The sequence below is a fragment of the Sturnira hondurensis genome, unplaced genomic scaffold (genome assembly GCF_014824575.4).
Source record: "Sturnira hondurensis isolate 20B ecotype Veracruz unplaced genomic scaffold, ASM1482457v3 Scaffold0014432, whole genome shotgun sequence".
Classification (NCBI taxonomy): domain Eukaryota; kingdom Metazoa; phylum Chordata; class Mammalia; order Chiroptera; family Phyllostomidae; genus Sturnira; species Sturnira hondurensis.
In genome coordinates this window covers 4,044,583-4,067,490 of record NW_028087063.1, presented here as the reverse complement: position 1 = coordinate 4,067,490, position 22,908 = coordinate 4,044,583, and the positions used below count along the sequence as shown (strand labels likewise).

Genomic DNA, 22,908 nt, shown 5'->3' with positions numbered 1-22,908 from the left:
CGGATGAAGTGATCTCACCTATAAGCAGAACCTGATCAACAAGTTCTGCTTGTTGCAGAATATAAGGAAGCAAAATATAAAGAGACATTGAAATGAACCAACTGAGAGTAACCAGAGGAAAAGGGAGGGAGGTATCATAGGAAAAATAGAGAAAGGGTTGTCAAGGAACATGTATAAAGGACCCATGGACAAAGCCAAAGGGGGTAGGATCCATCGTGGGAGGCGGGCATGTGTAGAATGGGGGCAAGAGGAGGGGAGAACATGGAGACAAATGTATTTGAAAAACAATTTAAAGAAAAGTTTTCATTGGTGCCCTATATTAGCATTTAAAATATTTCTTCAAATACATCTTGCACATTATACTTATATTTATATTAGATTTATGTCAAAATTTAATTGTGACATAAATGTAATATATGTCAAAACATAAATCTAATTAATGGCTAATTATGTCTTGGATTTATTGTAAATGAAGCCTTTTCCCATTTTTTTCTCTCATTGTCTTATAACTTGTTCCGAATATAACAAAACTCCTGACTTTTAGATATAAATATTGTATCCAATACAAGAATTCTCATGCTATTTGTAATGGAGTAAAAGATTTTTCCTGTATCAACAAGTCATCATTATGCAGAGTGTTTTAAAAGTATGATTTCTGGATCTCATGCCCTTGTATCCTTGACCTACCCAAAGTTTTTCTCTCACAAGGGATTTTCTTGGTCCCTCGAAAACTTCATTACCTTTCTCTGCCATCAGCACTATCCTTCTTCCTTTAATCTAAAAATTGACGATTAATAACTGCTAATGGTGATAAGAAGTTAGTGCCTCAGAGCATCCTTCTGGCAGACATTTAGAAAGAGTTTAAAGAGGGAGTTCTCAGAGAATGGCTTTTGAAGATTCTGAAAGGATATTCCTCATATTTCCCGACTGAATAGTCCTCAGGCTGAGTCTTCATTACCCCATGTACTCTCGCGATTGTAAGTAAGTAATGCTCTCAAACGAGTGAGTTCCAAATTGCTGTGACCTTATTGAGCACTTGCTATATAAGGCTAATCGTGAAATTAAATTAGTTAATATTGTATTGAAAGTGTATGGTGGTGTGTTTGAAACAATTAATTGTATTCACCCTAACCATCCGTTGTTCCTGTCACGACAGTTTCATTAAGGGCCCACAGGCTCCAGTTCTTGAGGAATCTGGGTTTTAAGCAGGTAATCAGAACTAAGGAATAAGGATGAAGGCAGAGACCAGACTTATGAACTGAGTCATTGTGGGAATTGGGGGTGGGGGGAATAGAGTAAGATTAGGAGATGAGAAGCAGACTGAGAACCCAATGACTCTAAGTGGAAATAATACAATTTTCTTACTCCTAAGTATGGCTGGTTATGAGATGACTTGAGGAGCATATGGGCAATTCCTTTCTGTTACTGGGGCATGGATACAGTTCTTAGGTCCATTCACTCATTTCTCAAGTCCATTGCAATTGCCTTAGGTAAGCTTGGGAACTGGAGTGGAGTAGAACTAGCAGGCATGCAGACTGGACTGAACTAGCAGGTAGATGCAGACTGGAGAGACAGGAAAGACAACATCTAGAAAAAAACAACAGTGCTGGAGAACACAGTCCAATATGTTCTTTTATCTGGGGACCACACTTTTCTGCCTACCACCTCTACAACTCTTTTTACTGCAAATAATAACGGTTATCTTTCACCATTTCCCTTTCCTCTGCATAGACTTCCTTTTAATTTAACAATACTCAGGGTGTGTATTTTCCCATGGTTTCAAAAAATGTTTTTCATCTAAATTTAACTTCCCAGTATTTAGGTGTGAAAAGCAAATACTCTTGCTACTGTTTTATGGATGGGGAAACAGACTGGAGAACATAAGTAATGTTTCAGTGTAGTTAATAAGTGGCAGGCGGAACCTAGAACCCAGGCTTAATTTTTGGCTAACAATACATCAAGGATTACGCTCTGAATTATTGACTCTGCCCGTCACAGGAAACTGCATCTCTAAATAGCAAGTTAGCACAATCCCATCAGGAAGCAGTGAGTGACCTGGTCTTAAAACTACGGATAAGTTAATCTCACTGGCTTTCTATTCTTTTTTAGTCTCTAGCTGTAAGAGGTTTAGAGTAGCTTTCTAAGGGCATATGTTAGCCTTAAACTTTAGTGAAGAGTGAGGGACTACACAGGGACAGACCCTACCTGAAAAACACCTGAGAAAAAGCTGTCAACAGGGTCCCGATGGGCAATAGTAAATCTATAGCTGATGGCCTGGCAGCAATTCCAGCTACAGAGACCTACGTGTGGTACAGAAAATTTATGATGGAATATCCATCCGGCCTGCAAACACTGCATGAATTTAAGACACTCTTGGGTCTGCAAGGTCTGACTCAAAAGGCCAACCAACATGTTGATCAAGTCTATGATACCTTTGACATGAACAAGGTAAGAACTCTTCCTTTTCCTTTGGATATGGTTCTCCATTTTGCCTTTTTAAAAATGTAAACTAGGCTGAGGTAAAATGTGTGCATCCTACTGAATGAGGAGGCCTTCAGGGAACCCTCAGTTTGTAGGGAAGTGAGTTATTAAACACATTTAGCACTGACGGCATGAAAATAATTGGGAACTCGCCTTTCCACCCTTGGAAATGATCTGCATGTAGGGAATTATTTTAAAACCAAATTAAATCTCGGCATGGAATTCTAATGCTATCATTTAAACAAATCTAGTAAGTGCAGATTGATTTACAAAGACTGTTTTCAAAGTATTTAATGCAATGGTGACATTTTGAGGAAAAGCAGATTATAGAAATGTGCTTTTTGAAGTGTGATGCATAGATTGGCAGATAAAATCAGTAGAAGTTAGCCAACATGTTGTTTGTGCTCAAATCAAAAGTTAGAATGCTTCATAGTACTTCTTTTTTCAGATCTGACGAATTTAGTTTGAGGGAAAAACGAAACTTCAGATAAATTTTAATGTCTAAACAGTGTGTCATTGAACTATTGCCCTAAATTTACTCATTCCTGAGGAGTTGTAGCACAGTTAATTTTATGTCTTGAAAAAATATACAGATGAGAAAAGAAAATATGAAATAGAAAGAATAAGACAAAAAATAACCTGAAATTCCAGGCTACAGTGCTTCCAGCCTGCTTTTCCTTGTACATTTCAGTTATTTACCTGTAGATCTGTGCATTTCAAAATGTGCTGATGCCATCCAGGATAGAAGGGAAGGGGGGGATAGCACGCATAGAGAAACAGGTAGCATTGGAAAGCCATGCATGATAATAGGGGAGAAAGAAGGGACAATGAATTTAATATAATTAAAATAACTGTTGTCTGTTAGGATGTATGGAATTTTGCACAGTCCTTTGAGCTCTTCTCCAAAGCCAGAAAGCAGATGATTTAAAAGGAGTTAGTAGCTAAGAACTGGGGAAAATTAAACCTGTGCAAAATTAATGGCTATTTTAATCCTTGTGGCAATGTGAGGAACAAATTTCTTTCAGGACATTATTGTTTTTTGCTCTTCATTATCTAACTTGAATTAAGCACTGCCTGTGTAGCATTTCTGTGTTTTTGTCATAAATTTTACTTAGTGTATTTGCAAGCAAACAGAGCTCAGGCCCTATGGAACTTAGATATCAATGAGAAAATGAGAGATTCTGCTTCTGTTCTTAATTCTGAGTCATGTTCTGGACATGCTACACACTGAAAGTGTCACACCAAATTCTAATATTCAAATCTAAACCCCAGTGTGGTTGTATTTGGAGATGGTATGGGGTCTTTAGGAGTTGATTAGGTCACGAAGGCAGAGCCCTCATGAATGGGATTGGTGCTCTTATAGGGAGAACTCCAAGAGTTTTCTTACTCCTTCCCCATGTGAAGACACAGTGGGATGCCAGTTATCACGGAAGCAAGCAGTGGGCCCTCACCAGACGGGGAATCTACCTGTGTCTTCCCCGCCTAAAAAACTCAGTGTTTAAACTACCCAGTCTACGGTATTTTTGTTACAGCAGTTGGAACTGACTAAGACAGGATACGATACGTGCCTGCTGTGTGTTGCTCTCTTTGTCTTTACCTATGGGAGTCTCTCTCGTGGCATTCTCTTTCTTTCTCTGTCTCTCTCCCTCTCTCTCACTGTCAGTCTCTGTTTCACTCTTTGTGTGGCTGCTGCTGCCCCACTGTGTAAGCAGCCCAGTTTCACAGCAGACGTCTGTTGTCCTAGACAACAGCTTCTCAGGCTCTGGCAGTATCTTGAGAGGTTAGAAGATGAGATGCCATCAAGTCCTTTCATTATGCTCCAAAGGAGTCCATGTTATATTCCAAAACAGCGATTTTGTGGTTAGCCCAAGGTTTGTCAAAGCACCAACAACTCAGTGGTTCATGTGCACAAGCGGGGACACATGGAAAGCAGTGCTGGGAAGAAACAAGGACGTGCTGTCAAAATGAGGCCGGCTGTCTGGGAAGCAGGGCCAGGCTACGTCCAAACAGGCAGCCTGGGGCCCGTGCCATCGGAGTGAGAATGCTCTCAGTGACAGTTAATGCAATGGCCAAGCCCTACTCAGGAGCTTAATTTAAGTGACTTGGCGGCTCTGCTGGAGTTCATGATTTATTAGAGAGATTGGATGTTTGCTTAGGAAGCAAGTGCACCTAGGCAGTGATGACAAACAAATGCCGTGAAAGGTATGGGATTGCAACATAAACATCAGGTCATAAAATGAGAAGGCTAATGATGGTTCACTAGCAAGTGATTGTTAAAATAATACGCAATTATATGCACAGGAAAACGAAAAAGCCGTATACTTAATTAGATCAATAAAACTGTCAGCTGTCCAGAATCCTGGAGGATTTACTCTTTCTGCGGAGTTCCTCTGCAGTTGTAACTATTGAGGACAGAAATCACTCTAAAATGCGTTTCACACTTTCCTGCCTCCTCAAAGTTCTGGTAAAATGTTTTCTTGATAGCGTTCATTATCATGAACTTTGGCTCTTGCAGTTACGGAACCATGAAGCACCCACACCTACTGAAGTTGCTGGGGCTAACTTTCCTTATGTTCAAAATTCTAAAAATATGTGCCTTTGTTGTCTTTTATTTTTATGGTTTTTTTTGGTCTTTTTTCCTGCTGTCAAATGCACACTTCCCAACTTTCTGATTATCGCAGTACTAATAAGCTTTGAAGCTCTTTTTACTCTGCCATTTGTAACCTGGGTTCGGCTTGTACTCATGTTGATGGAAATTATTTGAATAGTGCACGAAGTAAAGGTAAATAGGTTCTGAAGTTTAGAGTATAAAATTTATGACAATTCCCTTGCCTAACCCCCCACTCTTGCAGACTTCTCCTTGGCACTCAGTAAATATAATTAATGATTTCAGAGTGCTTATAATGTCCATGACACTGTTCCAGGCACAGTGCACAGGCAAATGAATTTAACATCACATGACTATAAAATGTAATTATGGTAGTGGCCATGATGTTGGCCCCTCTGACTAGCAGGGAAGGCCGTTAATTGACCATGGCCCCAGGTGCATCACTGTGCTTGTGTGGCATCCATGCCTGGGTTTAGATTACCGCCAATGAATGAGTGCAGCAGAAATAATAAGGCCAATTCATTCCTGAAAGACAGGGGACTCCTTTGTCAGCTGACTCTAACTCAAGGATTCCCTGCAGGCTTTGTCCACAACAGTAGGTTTAAGGAGAGTCTAGGACACTTCTGCCCAACCGTTCCTCACTCTTCTACACTGGGGTCAGGGTAGCACTCGTCTGACATCTGCCCTAATGTTCCCTGATTTTCTTCCTGTTTCCTTCCATGTAGAATTTCTCCAAATAAATTTCTTAAATTGGGATTAGTAAGTCTAATATCCTATGAATAAGAATCACAGAAAAAGATCGTGGAGAAAATGTAAGATTATAACAAATCAAACCAGAAGAATTGCCCAGACTTGTGAGACACAAGGGCCACCACAGTAAATACAAAAGGATGAACCTTACCACATATGCTGAGACTTTTTTTAACAACAGGAATAAAGAGAAGATTCTAGTAGCTTTTAAAAATGGAGAAAGTGAAAATCAAGACAACCTTGAACTCCGTAACGCCCGTACAGGAGGCTAAAAGTACAGGTGCATGGAGAAATGCTCCCAAAATTCCGAAAGGAAAAGTATCAAGCCAAATGTGAGAGAGAATAAAGACATTCAAAGACTGAAAAATTTCCTTTACACTTACCTTTTCTTAGGAAGCTACTAAAGCATGTTCTCTAGTAAAATGAGGAAGTCTATTGACAAAGAGGGAGACAGTGAATCCAACGTAGGAAAATAGATATGGACAGTCCAGGATCATGGGGAGAGACGGTCCAGACTGAATACTATGCAGAAAGTCCAACATGCTGCTAATCCAGATGGAAAAGAAGGAAGGGGACTCAGGAAAGGAGGCCAGAAAAAAATGATATTGATGAATCGCCTACTCTGAGGATTTCGAAACAATACTAATTTATTAATTGATATTAACCACTCTAATGGTGCATTTGAGAAGAATTAAGGCTAAATGCAAGAAAAACTATTAAAATTTAAATGAAGCAACTAAAAAATTTTTATTATGAAAATTTTATACATGTACAAAATTAGAATAACTCCCATCAATTCATCATCCATCTTCAAAACTTATCCAAATTTTGTCACTTTTGTTCCATGTGTCTTCTTACATTTTTTCTGAAAATTTTTATAAGGAAAAATCCACACAAACATGATTTCACCTGCAAGTACTTTATTATTCATCTAGAATGATAAGGACTCTTTTTAAAACATAACTACTATGCCATCATCATATCTAACAAAGGTGACTGAAATTCCTTTTTTCTATTTTGGAAATATAATTTTTTATTTAAGTATAATTGGTATGCAACATTATATTAGCTTCAGGTGTACAAATATAGTGATTTGATAATTATATAGCTTATAGTGTGATTGCCATATTAACACTAGCAATCATCTGTCACCATGCAAACTTATTACAATAGTATTGACTATATTCCCCTTCAGAAGGTGACAATAATTTCCAATGTCATGTAATGATCAGTCTATGGAGAAATTTTTCTGATTTCAAGCACACTTTTTCATTGTTTTGGTTTGTAAGTGGATCCCAACAAAGTTCATATCCTCGATACATGGAAATTGATGGTTATGGCTCTTAAGTCTGTTTTCTTCTACTGTATAATAGATCCCTAAGCTTCCCACCTCCATTTATGCCATTGATTTGCTAAGGAAAGTGAGTCATTGGTTCTGCACAACATCCTACATTGTTGTGTCATTAACTGGCTTTCTATTCTTCATATTACCTGTAAACTGGTATTCAGCTATAGAAGCGTAAATATATTCAAATTCATTTGTTTGGCAAGAATGCTTCAAAAGCACATAGTTATTGGTTGTCTCATTTTTTCTGGGTTGTCCATTATGTTCAGAAGATGCCAGCTGATCACAACAAGGCATGTAAGATAAGGAAGTCAAATGATTTTGGTATACCAATGTGCAAAGCAGAGAACAAAATTTACCAGAGTCCTTAAAGTGAGACAATTGACTCTTAAATTAACTGAAAATTGTGAGAGTATAGAGGAAGAACAGTGGTGTGCTGGGAAATTTTTAACAACTAGGTCTGTGGGGTTGGCGGGGGAAGCCCAGGTAACATTCGCTGATTTCCATGTTGCTTCTGGTTATTGGTTCCTAAAATGCAGTGAAATTGGAGAGGTGCTGCACGATTCTTACCTAAGCATCCACATACTCCACCTGGAGATTGATGCAAGATGCCCAGTTCCTTGGAAGCTACTTTCTGTGCTAGGCATGAATCTGCACTCTGAGCTCTATACATACAGAGTGCATGGAGTTGAACTTCCTTCTGCTCTGCTGAAATGCAGGACCCAGATGGCTCTTCATCCTGTACTCTTTGCACTCCAGCCACACTGCTCTCTTCACACTAGATCTTCAGTTATGCTCTTCTTCATCTGTCCTTTCTTTTATTTAAGAGCAAGTGGTACATAAATTTACCCTTGTGGTACAGCAGTGAAGAAATAATGAAGAATAAAAAATAAAAAATTCATCATCCCCCTTCAGATCCCTCACTTCCCCAGACCAGGCTTGTAGCATGATGGCATAGGGTAGGAGTTGAACAGATATTTACTGAGTAATTAAAATAATAGGAGAACTAACAACTTTAGTATTCATATATATGGTTCATATACATAGTATTCATACACACACACACACTTTTTCCTTTCCATTCCTCTCCTTCCCTCCATTGTTATCTCATATTTATACTGATGATGGCCACTATGTCTTTCAAATTCTTACTAGTGCCCAATTGGGGTGATTATCTCAGGGGAGATTTTTTAATTTATTATTTAAAAATTTTTATTGAATTTGTTAGGGTGTCGTTGGTTAATAGTTATATAGGTTTCAAGTGTGCAATTCTATAATACATTATCTGTGCACTATATTGTGTGTTCACCACTCAAAGTCAAGTCTCTTTCTGTCACCAGGTGTCCCCTCTTTATCCCTTTCCTTCCGGTCATCACCATGGTCTTCTGTATCTATGAGGAGTTTTTGGCTTAATCCCTTAACCTTTTTCACCCAGCCTTCCAACCTGAGCCCCTCTGACAGCTGTAAGTCTGTTCTCTGTATCTATGAGAGTGTTTCTATTTTGTTTATTTGTCAATTTTGTTCATCACATTCCACATGTAAGTGAAATCACATGGTATTTGTTTTTCTATGAGTGGCTTTTTTCACTTAGCATAATACTCTCTAGGTCCATGAAAGCTGTCACAAAAGGTAAGACTTCCCTCTTTTTTTATTGTCTAGTATATTCTGTTGTGTAAATGTACCACAGCTTTTCTATCCAACCATCTACTGATTGGCACATGGGCTGCTTCCAAATCTTGGCTATTGTAAGTAACTCTGCGATGAGCGTAGGGGTGCATACATTCACTGGGATTAGTGTTTTGGGTTTCTTTGGATATAATAACAGAAGTGGAGTCACTGGGTCATAATGCCAAGGTATTAATAGATATCAGAGGAGCATCTGTCCACACTGAATTTGTTGAGACAGCATCACTTCTCATCTACCTCAAATTAACAAACAACCAGTGCTGGCAAGGATGTGGAGAAAGGGGAACTCTTTGAACTGTTGGTGGGAATGCAGTTTGGTGCAGCCCATGTGGAAAGCAGTATGGAGGTACCTCAAAAAATTAAAAATGGAACTGCCTTTTGACCCAATGATCCCACTTCTGAGAGTATGAGGTGTGTCCAGAAAGTATTCAGCCATGCAATATGTAAAATAGAGACATTTATTAAAGAAGATACAAAAAACATTGTATATAGGACAATGATGCCTCAGTCCCCTTCAAAGTAGGCACCTTGGGACCTCACATAGTTCTCTCAATCGCTATCAGCTGCCCCATTGTATTTTCCTGAATCTCATTGATGGTCTGAAATCTCTTCCCTCTCAAAAGTGATTTTAATTTTGGGAACAGCCAGAAGCCACACAGCTCCAAATTTGGGCTGTCAAGAGGCTGAGTTACCTGGGTGATTTGATATTTTGTCAAAAAAATCTATAAGATGTGATGTATGAGTGGGCAATGTTGTTGTGATGAAGCTGCCTATCACCAGTGCCCATAGCTGTGGCCTTCTGAATCATATGAATACTTTCCATGAAAGAATATTCAAGCTTAATGCAAAATTTGATGCAAATTCATTGCTCTACTTGGTCAGTCATTTTGAATGGATGGCTGCATACTATACAAGCTCACTCAATGGCATCTACCACCCCCACTGATTAGTAAAGTGGAGTCATCATTGTTTACTCATGAGCATTCTAGTCCACTACCCTTGGCTGCCAGGTTCCATCGATGTCACACAAACAATTCTCATTATATTAACAATGGCTGGAATTTTTTCTGATAGATATGGGTATATCCAAAGGAACCCAAAATGCTAATTTGAAAGAAAATTAGCACTCCTATGTTCATGGTAGTGTCACTTACAATCAAGATATGGAAGCAGCCCAACTGTTCATCAGTAGGGAATTGGATAAATTAACTATGGGACATTTACATAATAGAATACTATTCAGCTGTAAAAAAAGAAGAAAATTTTGCCCTTTACAACAGTATGAATAGACCTGAAGAATATTTTGCCAAGTGAAATAAGCCAGTCAAAGAAAGAAAAATACCATATGCTTTCACTTGTGAGGGAAACTTTGCACGCAAGTCCTCCCATCCACCATGGATGAAAATAAAACTACCAAGACATGATCTGCTTGGGGAGGAGAGGTGGTCAATCTTTCAAAGGAGAAAGACCAAGAGCCCCTTCCTCAACGGCTTTTATTTGGTTCGTAACACACAGGAATACAGGTAAAGCTCATCAATCAATGTCAGGCAGCAAGGATCAAACAATAGATGACATTTCAAAGAAATCTGAGGGCTTAATCTGTGTCAGTGTCTGTCAGGTAAGGGAGTTGCAAAAACTTTGGGAGACATACTCATTTCCTGCTCAGACCTTTATCATATGAATGAAATCACTCTTAGCAAAGCAGGCTTCATAGGACTTTACAAATTCTTTCTTATGCCTGATCACCCTGGAACCCGTCCTAGCCAGCAAAGGTCTGCACCACCATCCCCATCATAGGTTTTTAGGCTTAAGTGGATTAGAGCCAGAAAGCCCTTCTCCCAGATGGAAATGGGGACTCAGACTATGTCAGAATAGCCAGGGAGCAAGGGTCCATCACCCCCTTCTTTGCTGCAGCCCCCTGAGTCCTTCCTTGAGGGCCTCCCAAGTGATCGTGTCTGGCTTAGGTTGCCCCTCATCTGAAGGGTCTTACCCCTCATTGATTAATGGACCAAGCATTGGGGGCCAGAGATGGATGGAGCAGAAGCAGCGCTGCTGCCAGAGACAAGCTTTGTCCCCTTAGTGGCTCACAGTCCGAAGGTCGCTCACTCAGCCTTATCCATGGGGGGTTTACAGCTCCTGAAACCAGGCAGGGCGGTTCCCAACATTCACTCATATGTGTAATCTAATGAACAAGCTGAACTAACAAGGAAAATGGGGACAGACTCATAGGAAGAGAGCAGGCTGATACTTATGGGGAGGGGAATTTAGGTGGTAGGGGTTGAGCAAAAAGGGCAAAGGACTCTTGGACATGGACAACAGTGTGACTACAGTGGGGATGGAGGGATAAAGGAACTAATAGTAACGGGAAAATACACTAAAAATAAACAAAAATGAAGTTAGAAATTTTTTAAAAACATCAAAATTGGTGAATTTTTGTGTAGCCATTTTAATACTGAAGATGAAAGAAAATGTGCAACATTTTCAGCTTATTATGCTTTATTGTTCCAAGAAAGGTAAAAATGCAACTGAAATGCAAAAAAAAAACCCCCACATTTTTGCAGTGTATGGAGAAGGTGCTGTGGATGATCCAACGCGTCAAAAGTGGTTTGTGAAGTTTTCTGCTGGAGATTTCTTACTGGATGATGCTCCTTGGTCAGGTAGACCAGTTGAAGTTGATAGCTATCAAATCAAGACAATAATTGAGAACAATCAATGTTCTACCACTCGGGGGATAGCCAACATACCCAAAATTTCCAAGTCAATAACATTGTTAGTGAAAGTGAAAAATGTGTCTTCTGTTTTATGGAAGAAACCATAGACTTTTTTTTTTTTACTAACCCAATACATCTAAGCAATAGGAGGAAACAAGAACAGCCAAAGAAATTTCCAGATTATTTAATTTAGCAGCCTCAAACAACTCCTGGGAATCAAGAGTGAGGGAATGGTGAGTGAGTTACTGATACAAAAAAAAAAGTAAAGATAAGTGGTAAACTGTGGGATTTCACACATGATTACTATAGCATATGTGATAGTTTACCTATAGCATATGTGATTCACAAATCAAATCTGAGCTTTAATGAATCACAAGCCCTTGCTATTTTTAGATAAGCCCTTTGGTGAATCTCCTGTCCTCATGGACATGGTGGAGGCGGTACCTCAGGAAGAGTAGGGTGGCCGGGCTCCTGTCTCAGCTCTGACCTGTTGCTGTGTATAATCTTGGACAAGGCTCATAATATATTTGTGTTAAAGTCTTCAATTCTACAATCCAGGCGAGTCCTAGCCTGCCTACATTCCATTGAGCTCATGTAACAAAATAATGGAGGAGTAAACTTTGAAAATATGTGCAATACAGCCCACAAAAAGGACAGTATGTTTATCTGTAAAATGCAGATCACTCTGACCTCAGCCCCTACAAACTTCAAAACAGTGAAGACTAACTCTACTTTTTATCAAGTTCAAATTATATTTCCAAATGAAAAAGTGTGCCTACGGGGCAGGAGTTGCCTTCATGCCATTTCATCTTTAATTGATCTGCCTGCCTTAGACATTCATTTGTGCTGTTTGAGACAATATTGGTCCCTTGAAATGGTTGCTCATCTCAGAATGAAATTAATTAAATGGAAATCACTTTAGAGGTTTGGTCGTCTTCTTGATGTAACCAGGGTGCCTGCATGGGAGAGCCAGCTCTACTTGAAATTCACAGGTGATCTTTGGTAATCTGATTCCTTGGCCTCTCTTTGNCTCATGGACATGGTGGAGGCGGTACCTCAGGAAGAGTAGGGTGGCCGGGCTCCTGTCTCAGCTCTGACCTGTTGCTGTGTATAATCTTGGACAAGGCTCATAATATATTTGTGTTAAAGTCTTCAATTCTACAATCCAGGCGAGTCCTAGCCTGCCTACATTCCATTGAGCTCATGTAACAAAATAATGGAGGAGTAAACTTTGAAACTATGTGCAATACAGCCCACAAAAAGGACAGTATGTTTATCTGTAAAATGCAGATCACTCTGACCTCAGCCCCTACAAACTTCAAAACAGTGAAGACTAACTCTACTTTTTATCAAGTTCAAATTATATTTCCGAATGAAAAAGTGTGCCTACAGGGCAGGAGTTGCCTTCATGCCATTTCATCTTTGATCTGCCTGCCTTAGACATTCATTTGTGCTGTTTGAGACAATATTGGTCCCTTGAAATGGTTGCTCGTCTCAGAATGAAATTAATTAAATGGAAATCACTTTAGAGGTTTGATCGTCTTCTTGATGTAACCAGGGTGCCTGCATGGGAGAGCCAGCTCTACTTGAAATTCACCAGTGATCTTTGGTAATCTGATTCCTTGGCCTCTCTTTGTGCGAGAACCCTTAAAAATTGGACCAGGCACCGATTTATGGGATTTGAAATGGAAATCATTTCTTTTTGCCTTTTACTGGTTTATGGACCGGAAAATTTTCTTAACTCATGTGAAGTTTTTGTTATGTATGTATTGACCCTTTGCAGTATTTGCCACGAATACCTTTTCCAGTTCTTTTTTTTTATTTTGGTTTTTTATTACAAAGGAATTGATGAGCTTGAATTTTGTATGTTTTCTTTTTGACTTCTGTTGCCTTAAGATGAACAAACTTGCCCTGGCTGGTGTGGCTCAGGGGACTGAATGCCACCAAAGCGTCTCCAGTTTGATTCCCAGTCAGGGCACATGGCCTATGTTGTGGTCCAGGTCCCTAGTAGCTGGTGTGCAAGAGGCAACCACACATTGTTTCTTTCTCTTTTTCTCATTCCCTTACCCTCTGTCTAAAGATAAATAAATAAAATCTTTTAAAAAAAGAACAAACTTGTCATCCTTTGAGAGCTGTAACATTGATTCTGTTTTTCACCCTTTGATATTTCTTAAGATTTAATTAAAAGAAGTTTCTTGGGAAAAAAACCTTGGAGCAGGCCATCTGGCTTTTAACTTGCATCATAATGGCTGTTGTTCCTTAACCCCCTGGCTGCCTTGCAGTCTGACCTACACGGTGACCACAATTACTGCTGCTGTTCTTCCCACGCATTTACTGGAAACCAGTGATCATCTCTTGGATTGTAAACCATTAGTCTGCCATCTCTTAAGGGTAAAGACCAAGGCTACTGATGTCACAACTGCCGGCATAGATGCTCTCAGGAAGCATTTCTCGGTGATAATAAAACATCTCATATTTGTTTAAGCGCTTTATAATTTACCAAACATTTTCATATTATATCATCGATTGTTAACATTTGGCTGAGCCTTTCCCAGAATCTTACTTGTTAAGACTTCAGCTGTGTCTGCTGACATTCATTTAAACTTTAGCTGTTGTTAATTAATGTATTTTAACAAAATCTGTTGGAACTGTGCTTCTCAAGTCTGGCTACATATTAGAAGCACCTGGAGGTATTATTAAAGATACCAATGGCTGGGTCTCCACCTCAGTCCACTTGAAACAAAGCAATGTTTTGTTTTGTTTGTTTTAAGCTGCCAGGTGGTTGGAATGCGCAGCCAGATGTGGACACCACTGCCACACGAGAAAGACTGTAGTCAAGGTGGCTGAAAACTGGGTTCTAGGCCCATTTCTGCCACCAAAGAGCTATGTACTATGGATACATATAAAAAGGGGATTCTGGGTCCAAAACTGTACAAATCCAGATGCAGTTCCTCCCACTCTTTTTATTTATAGTCATAGTAAAGGAACATAGGCTTGAAGCAAGTAATGTATGGTATATTACTTGCATATGTATTTCACTATCTATTCTGCCATTTTCTACATCCTCTATTCACCTCTTCTGCTCATTAAAGGACAAGAACATAAAGAACAAGGACCCAGGCTCTTTCATGGAAAATGCAACACCCTTAGGAGATAGGTTGCTTGAATTAGGGTGAGGCTAGATTTTATTTTATCTGTTGTAATGTTAGCTTAGGGGGACTGGTATTTATAAGAGGAAACCTGCATTGCCTACCTGAGGAAGTTCCTTGCAAAAGGCTGTCCTGGTTATAGTCCTGGGTGGGTGCTCCACTATTAGCCCATTCAGAAATGATCAAGCTCGGACAAGGTCTTGCTCCCGCAAAAGCACAGGAGTCTGACTTCTGATTCACAATGGGTTGGATAGCTGCTGAGCTGGCTACATTCTGGGGCCAGATGGTCAGGGCTTCCTGATATGTACAGGAAACATATTAATAATCAAGGGCTTGTTTGGTAAATATTATGAGAAGCCTTGTGTCCCAGAAGCCTTGATTTTGTACAGTCATGGTTAAGTCAAGAACAGCTGTTGTCTGATCTGCATAAAGATCACATTAGAGAACCAATTTACCAAGCCAGCATAAATTTCTCATCTTACAGAGGAGGGTCTGTCCTTGGGATCCAGCGATTCCATGGCTGAGAGAGTCTGTGTTTGTTGATGGTGTAAGTGCCTGTAGGTGAAAATGGATTAGGTCATATATGCTGAACATAACATTTCCCTTACAGATTTTTAAATTTTACAAAAATGCTTAAAAAGTATTCACATGTTTGCCATGATGGAGGTGGCCCTTATATTACTATTTTTATTGCAGTTCCTAAAGTGCAAATTAAATATCACTGACATTTGTTGATCAGCCCTACCCTGTGCTCATACCAGCTCTCTGGGTTTCCTTACTTTGGACCATCTAAGTAACCATTTCAAACAGACATTTCATTCCTTATGTTGCTACCGGCCCACCACAACTGGTAAAATGTCAATGAAAAGTGTTACATGTGAAAAAAATTAAATATCTAACTGTCTTCAGGTTAGGTGCTGGACAACTCATAATTTTTCACAGATGGTGTTTCTGTGAAAAGTAGCAGAAAGTTAACGCTGTGGGGAAAACATGGTGTCAATTGGGACTAGTTCCGTGGATTTTCATTAGATTTGAATTGTTTCCTGAATAGGAGGGAACACTAGAACAAATCAGGTTTTGTCCCTAGTTGTTATAACAACTCTCGCTATTTCCATGGACTTAGTGTTACTAGGCCACGGATGGTATGGTTCTTGGTCAGTCCCATGCAGGGTCTTGTTAGGTCTAAATGAGCTCACATGTGTGAAGCGCAGGGCCTGGCACTATACATTCAGCAAGTATTACCTTAACACTGACAGTCGTCATTGTCACTATTAATGTTATCATTGTTACTGTTAATAGTCCAGTCTATTTCTCATCTGCAAAATGAAAGGCTGTTTCCAAACCTTTAATTCTATGGCTTGAATCAATGAAATGAGAAGCCAAGTTACTGCAATTCCATTAGCGAGTTTATAAATTCATGGTTCCATCATTGGACAAAACCCCAAAGCAGATCTCTGTTTCTTGGGGCCACTCAGGCAAGCTCAGTGAGAATGAGGGCAGAGCATACTGGATATATTGGATGATACCTGTAATGAGATTTCACCCAGGGATTTTACAGGGTCAGGAAAATCGAGGTCTTTCTCAGGACTGGAATATAGGCACGCGGCCCCGAAGATGGGAAAACACGGAGCTGAAGCAAGAACCAGCTGAAGAGAAGAAAGGCTGCCGATTTCTAGCCAACAGCATGGGTGAAGACAGAAAACAGGATCAACAAAGGCAGGACTATTATGAATTGTTTGGGTCTCAGAGGGGCAGGTGGGTAAATTTCCTGGGGAAACTGTAGGCAGGGAGAGATTGTTCTCTGTGGGGTGGGAGAGAGGCACTAAGGATTTCAAAACGGACAGAGGACATGTTCACCAGAGACACCAGGGAGCAGCAGAGGGCAAGGGGAAAATGAACAATTAGTGTCCTGCAGAGCCAGTTGGTTCTGGGGGCAGGGTGAGGCAGGGCCTGGCCCAGAGAGCCCTATGGGCTCACAAGTATCCCTGAGGCTAAGCTGCTTAGAGCAGACAGGCCAGCTCTGCTCGGGCCCCACCAGGTATGGAGGCAGCACAAGCTCTCACACTTAGACCCTCAAAGTAACTTTACTTTATGCAGCTGTGTTACCAAAGGGTTCACACATAGGAATCCAGAGCAACAGGCTGCATTGGACATGTCCCATCTGCTCAAACCTATGGCACCTCTTCCGGAAACACAATTCAATTACAATGAGATTGAGAACAAACCTCATGTTTGTTCCAGAAATGACAGAAAAGACTTGCTGTTCCTTTGAAATTAATTTTTGGGTGGCACAAACAACAAAAGCCTTAGGATAAGGCTGACTGGGTTTAAATCCTGGATTGTCCCACGTCCTCATTGCTACTTTAACTAGTTTATTTAACTTCTATGGCAATCGGTTTTCTCTTCTATAAAATAAGAACAATCAGGCCACCTGTAAGGCTGCTGTTAGAACTGAAGATAATGCGTGAAAAGTGACGAGCGTAGTGCCTGGCACATGGGCTTTATTCCCTTTTAAAAATATAAACAGTAGCTCTTACATTTAGTAATAAATAATAAAACAGTTACTTGCATGAGCATGTAAGCTTTATGACTCAACTTTCTACCTGCATGTCACATTTAAAATGTCCTGAAAATACCTGATTTGTGGCAGGTGGTGAACATTGCCTGGAGGCCACAAATGTCCCCTATGGACTTTCTGCTGGACGGAAGTGCTACAGGACCCTGTTGTCCTTGGTTCCGTCATATTAGACTTCTAAAATTTTATCTCCTTAATGGTGGAAAGCAAAAAACTTGTATTTTTATTTTTATACCTTATAGATGTAAAAAGCACTCCTTATCGTTTCCACAGGTTTTGGAGAGCCGCCATCAGAAGCTTAAATTTGAAATCTCTAGATGTATTTTTTCTCTTTCCCTGTTTTAAACTCTTAAATGTATATAATGACTTATAACATACTAATCTATATAATGACTTATAACATATTAATGGAGCCAAACTCCCTAAGGAGCCTGAGAAACTATAATGATTCTCTATTTTGACCCTCATTTGAACTCTTCCTATAAACCGCTCCATCCTCAGAACATAATGTATAAATCTACAAACATGTTGGAATTACAGTTATTTTGTGTGCATTCTCCCAAACTCTTCTTTCCTGGGGCTCGCTGGAATGGCTTTGTGTGGGCCCAGCGGGCAACCTTCCCTCAACCTCTAAAGAGGATCCAGCCATTGCCAAACTGACTTTGCAGGATTCTGTGATGCAGAATTTTAAGAAAAACTGGTGGAGTGAGAGGGTGAAATGTTCTCATCTAGGCTGGCAAGGAAGGAACCGGGCAATGGCGGTTGGTGAAGACTGAGGAGCAGGGTGTATGTGAAAGAGAAGATGAGACAGGAAAGGGGGGTTGGGAAGAAATCCATAAATGTTGTGCAACTCATGTTTGTTCCAGAAATGACAGTAAAGACTTGCTGTTACTTTGAAATTATTTTTTGATTGCCGGACTGTATGACTATGCCAGTAATCTGTGACTGAACCATGTAGGTCATATTTTTTCATTAGTCTTATAATGTTACATAAATTCATGTAAAATAAGTCACAGTTACAATAGCCACATGGAGAGAAGGCCAGATGATTACCTTGCCTACAAAGAATGACAGGGATAAGAAAAACAGCTGAAATCTATGGTTTCTAAGTCTTGGCATACATGAGACTCACCTGGGGAGCATTGAAAACTACAGACTTTTAGACCCCATCCCAAGGAGTTTTGATGCCATTGTTTGGTGCTGGGGTCCAGGAATCTGCGTATTTCATTGTCTGCACACGATTCTAATGCAAGGAGTTTATGAACCCCACCCTGACATCCCCAGACAGTTTGTGTGCCCTCGGGCTCCTGCAGCTCGACTACAGAACTATAAGTATACCGGTGTTCTTTTGGACTGCCCCAAAGACCAGTTTGAAGGCAATCTCTATTGCATTCTTCCTAGTCACATTTGCTGAGACACCTCACTTTCTCTGTGACTCAGCCCCCACTCCCACTTTGAAATCTATAGATTAACTAAAGACAATCATTAATTTTCTTTGATATGTAAGATAAGCATTTACCTAAACCCCTTTCCAACACCTACACAAGCTATCATTTTCACTGGAGTCCTCTCACTAATGGAAGTTTGTGCAAAATCTTAGCAGAAGGAGTACTGGAAAGAAGAGTTGGCTGCATATCACACGAGTAATTTGCTTGACTACATAGCAAAATGCTGACATGAAAACAGGAAATGGTTTGCTTTCTGGTGCTTTTGAAGAGGCTACACTTTTCTAAATCAAAGGTTTCCTCACCCATAATCAACTTTGGCTGTCAATTAAGCAGGTTGTCTGTTTTGAAACCGTAAAATACAAACATTTATGCTCATCTCCTGGGTGGGTTTGCCCAGAGCTTTCCGAGCCTGGATTGGAAGGTGGGAGGCCACCCACTCACTGTGCCTAGTCATAAATCCAAATGTTCCAAAGGCAACAGTGCTCTGTCTAGCCTGTTGCCATTCACCGTGCAGGTGACACTGAAAACTGTGATCACTGATGCAGAACCTGTAAAATGAAACAAACCATCATGAAATATCAGGTTTTTATGGGAACCTGGGAGATGAACTTTAAAACAAGCCAGCTCAGTCTCTGCAGGGAGGGTGCTTCTATGACCCTCCCTTGGTAAACATCCCTCCTTTTGGTAAACAAGCACAGTAACTACCCGGGAAACAGTTGTATTGATTGGTCAGCTCTAGAGACACAGGGGGAGAGGCCAGGGAGCAGACGTGCCCCTGGTTGGATACCGTGCACCCAGGTCACATCTTCTGCACCTGCAAGTCTTATTTCCAAAAATAATGGTCATGTCCGGCCAAATCTTGAGATAACGATGTCTTGATGTCATCTCAAATAAATTTCAACTCTGTAAAAACCTATTTCCCTCGTTTCAGCCATAGCTCTGCTAGGCATTAATAAGGTGGTAGTAACAAGCAATAGGAAAGGCAAATGGAGAAAAGGTAAAACCATTTTCCGTTTTGTACATTTGAGCAAACTTCCTCTAGGAGACTCATTCAACAGGACTCCAACCTGGTGGCAGAAGTCTTATCTCAGAAGAAGTACTAAAGTTATTGATGGGGTAAAGTTGCCTAAATTGTAAAATGTAAAACTCTAATACCCAGATATAATGAGATGATTTTTAAGTATTTTCTTTCATCTTCTTTTTTTATACATCATTTACTACCAAGGTAAAACTGATAATTTTAAAATATTTTCTTTGTCTTCTTTTTTATATATAATTTTCAACAGGGGCAAAACATTCACAGTGTGTAGAAAATGTGAAAATGTAATATATTGTGAAGATAATATGGTGACTAGCACATTAGTTTCTAATATCAGAGATGGTGTAGCCGCCTTTTAAAAATAACCATTAACCAACCAAATAGGCTCAGCTTCACATCCGAAACTACCGGTGGTATCTCAGTTGCTTTTCTGATGGACTTGGTGGAACTAAACAGAAAACCTTGAGACTCAAGGCAAATACATATCACTTTACAGACCAAATAGTCTAAGCATGTCCAAGGAGGATGGGTGCTTTGTGTCACATCCTGTTTTGTAAATAACACTTGACATCTAAAATATTCCAAAGAGAATGCAACTAACAGGGTGCCTCGGGCCGGCCATGGTACTGTTGGCATCTGAATTCATGGAAAAATAGCCTAGTGAATCACATGGCTGGAGCTGGCCGCCTTTCTTAAACTAGTTGAGCATTTGGCAGAGTGAACTTTGAAGTGTATAGTTCTTAAGAATGACACAACTGTGTCTTTTCAACTGAGAGTGTTTTACCAGTTTAAAATTGGATGAAAGGAGCTACCTAAAGTTGCAACTCTTAAACAGTATTTTCTAAGATTGACTAATATGACAAGATATTTACAGAAAAAAGTTAGTAAATTTACATTCATACTGAAAATGAGGCTCTTCAAAGGAATCCTGGAATTTAGCAGTCCAGAAAATCAACAAGTTTCTCTGAAAAGGAATGCAGATGACTGGTGTGGCTCAGTTGGTTGGGTGTCATCCTACAAACTGAAAGTTTGCTGGTTCAATTCCCATTCAGGGCATATGCCCTGGGGAATTGGGTTATGGGTTCAGTCCCCAGTAGCCGCATGTACAAGAGGCAACCAGTCCATGTTCCTCTCCCTCTTGTTCTCCCTCCCATCTCTTCTCTCTAATAAATAAATAAAATCTTTTTTTTTAAAAAAGGGGTGTAGAGTTCTCACTGGTATAGCTTAGTGGATTGAATGCAGGCCTGCGAACCAAAGGATCACAGTTTGATTCCCAGTCAGGGCACATGCCTGGGTGGCAGGCCAGTTCCCAGCAGGGGACGCATGAGAGGTGACCATTTCGCTCTGTCTCTCCTTCCCTTCCCCTCTAAAGATAAATAAATAAAATCTTTTAAAAAATTAAAAAGAATTTAGCTACTTTTAAAAATATACTTTATTGATTATGCCATTACAGTTGTCCCATTCCCCTCTTCACTCCCCTCCACCCTGCACACCCCTTCCCACCCACATTCCCCCCCCTTTAGTTCATGTCCATGTGTCATAAGTTCCTTAGCTTCTACATTTCCCACACTACTCTTGCCCTCCCCCTGTCTATTTTCTCCCCACTGTCTATGCTACTTATTCTCCCTACCTTCTCCTCCACTCCTCTTCTCACTCTCCTATTGCTAACCCTCCATATGATCTCCATTTCTGTGGCTCCGCTCCTGATCTAGCTGTCCTCTTAGTTTGCTTTTGTTTTAGGTGTGGTTGTTAATAACTGTGAGTTTGCTGTCCTTTCACTGTTCATATTTTTTATCTTCTTTTTCCTAGATAAGTCCCTTTAACATTTCAGATAATAAGGGCTTGGTGATGCTGCGCTCCTTGAACTTGATCTTATCTGAGAAGCACTTTATCTGCCCTTCCATTCTAATGAAAGTTTTGCTGGATAAAGCAATCTTGGCTGTAGGTCTTTGGATTTCATGACTTGGAATACTTCTTTCCAGCCCCTTCTTGCCTGTAAGGTCTCTTTTGAGAAATCCGCTGACAGTCTGATGGGTACTCCTTTGTAGGTGACTGTCCCCTTATCCCTTGATGCTTCTAGGATTCTCTCCTTCATTTTAATCTTGGCTAATGTAATGATGATGTGCCTTGGTGTGTTCCTTCTTGGGTCCAACTTCTTTGGGACTCTCTGAGCTTCCTGGATTCCCTGGAAGTCTATTTCCTTTGCCAGATTGGGGAAGTTCTCCGTTATTATTGGTTCAAATAACTTTTCCACTTGTCGCTCTTCCTCTTCCCCTTCTGGTACCCCTATAATTCAGATGTTGGAACATTCAAAGATGTCCTAGAGTTTCCTAAGCCTCTCCTCATTTTTTTGAATTCTTGTTTCTTCATTCTTTTTTGTTTGATTGTTTCTTTCTTTCTTCTGGTCCACGCCATTGATTTGAGTCCTAGTTTCCTTCCCATCACTATTGGTTCCCTGTGCATTTCCCTTCATTTCACTTAGTGTAGCCTTCATTTTTTCATCTAATGTGTGGCCAAAATGAACCAGTTCTGTGAGCATCCTGATCACCAGTATTTTGAACTGTGCAACTGATAGGTTAGCTACCTCTTGGTTGCTTAAAAGTATTGGCTCTGTGGCTTTGATTTGTTCTTCTGATTGAGCCATTTTTGGTCAGGTAGTGCCTGTTACATATGAGGGGGTGGAGTCTTAGGTGTTCACCAGGGCGGGGCAACCCAGTCAACCCAGCTGCTGGGTTGTGATGCTGTATGGGGGGGCGGGGCCAGAGAGGAAACAATGGCGCTTGCTTCACCTTCTGCTAAGGGATTTCAGTCCCTTCTACCACTTTCCACAAGCAAATTGGGTCCTTCTGGTGCTGGTTTTGGGGTAAGTGGGCTTATGTATGTTATAGGACCCTGTTGGTCTCTCCAGTGAACTCTCCTGTGAGGCTGGGAGTCTCTCCCAGCACCTTTTCAATTGGTGCTTTTAGGCTGCATTTCCTGTCACTGGGGCCCTGGGTTAAGCAGTCTGTCTTGCTGCCTGTTTTTGCCTAGTTTATCTGCATGAGAATGTGTGACTGCAGTCAGCCAACCGCCTTGCACACTCCACTTGTTTTCTCCCTCTGCCCGGGGTCTGCTAG

The 22,908-nt window shown here is 40.4% G+C and overlaps 1 protein-coding gene across 2 annotated transcripts in view; it reads left to right on the top strand.

The window, feature by feature from the left end:
• The first annotated feature begins 2,130 nt into the window (after positions 1-2,130).
• GUCA1C (guanylate cyclase activator 1C) overlaps positions 2,131-22,908 on the top strand; it is a 41,214-nt gene continuing 20,436 nt past the window's right edge. For both annotated transcript variants that reach the window (XM_037063328.1, XM_037063329.1), the window contains exon 1: positions 2,131-2,448. In XM_037063328.1, the coding sequence (XP_036919223.1) occupies positions 2,245-2,448 (204 nt within the window). In that variant the 5' untranslated portion in view covers positions 2,131-2,244. The remainder of the gene's footprint in view (positions 2,449-22,908) is intronic.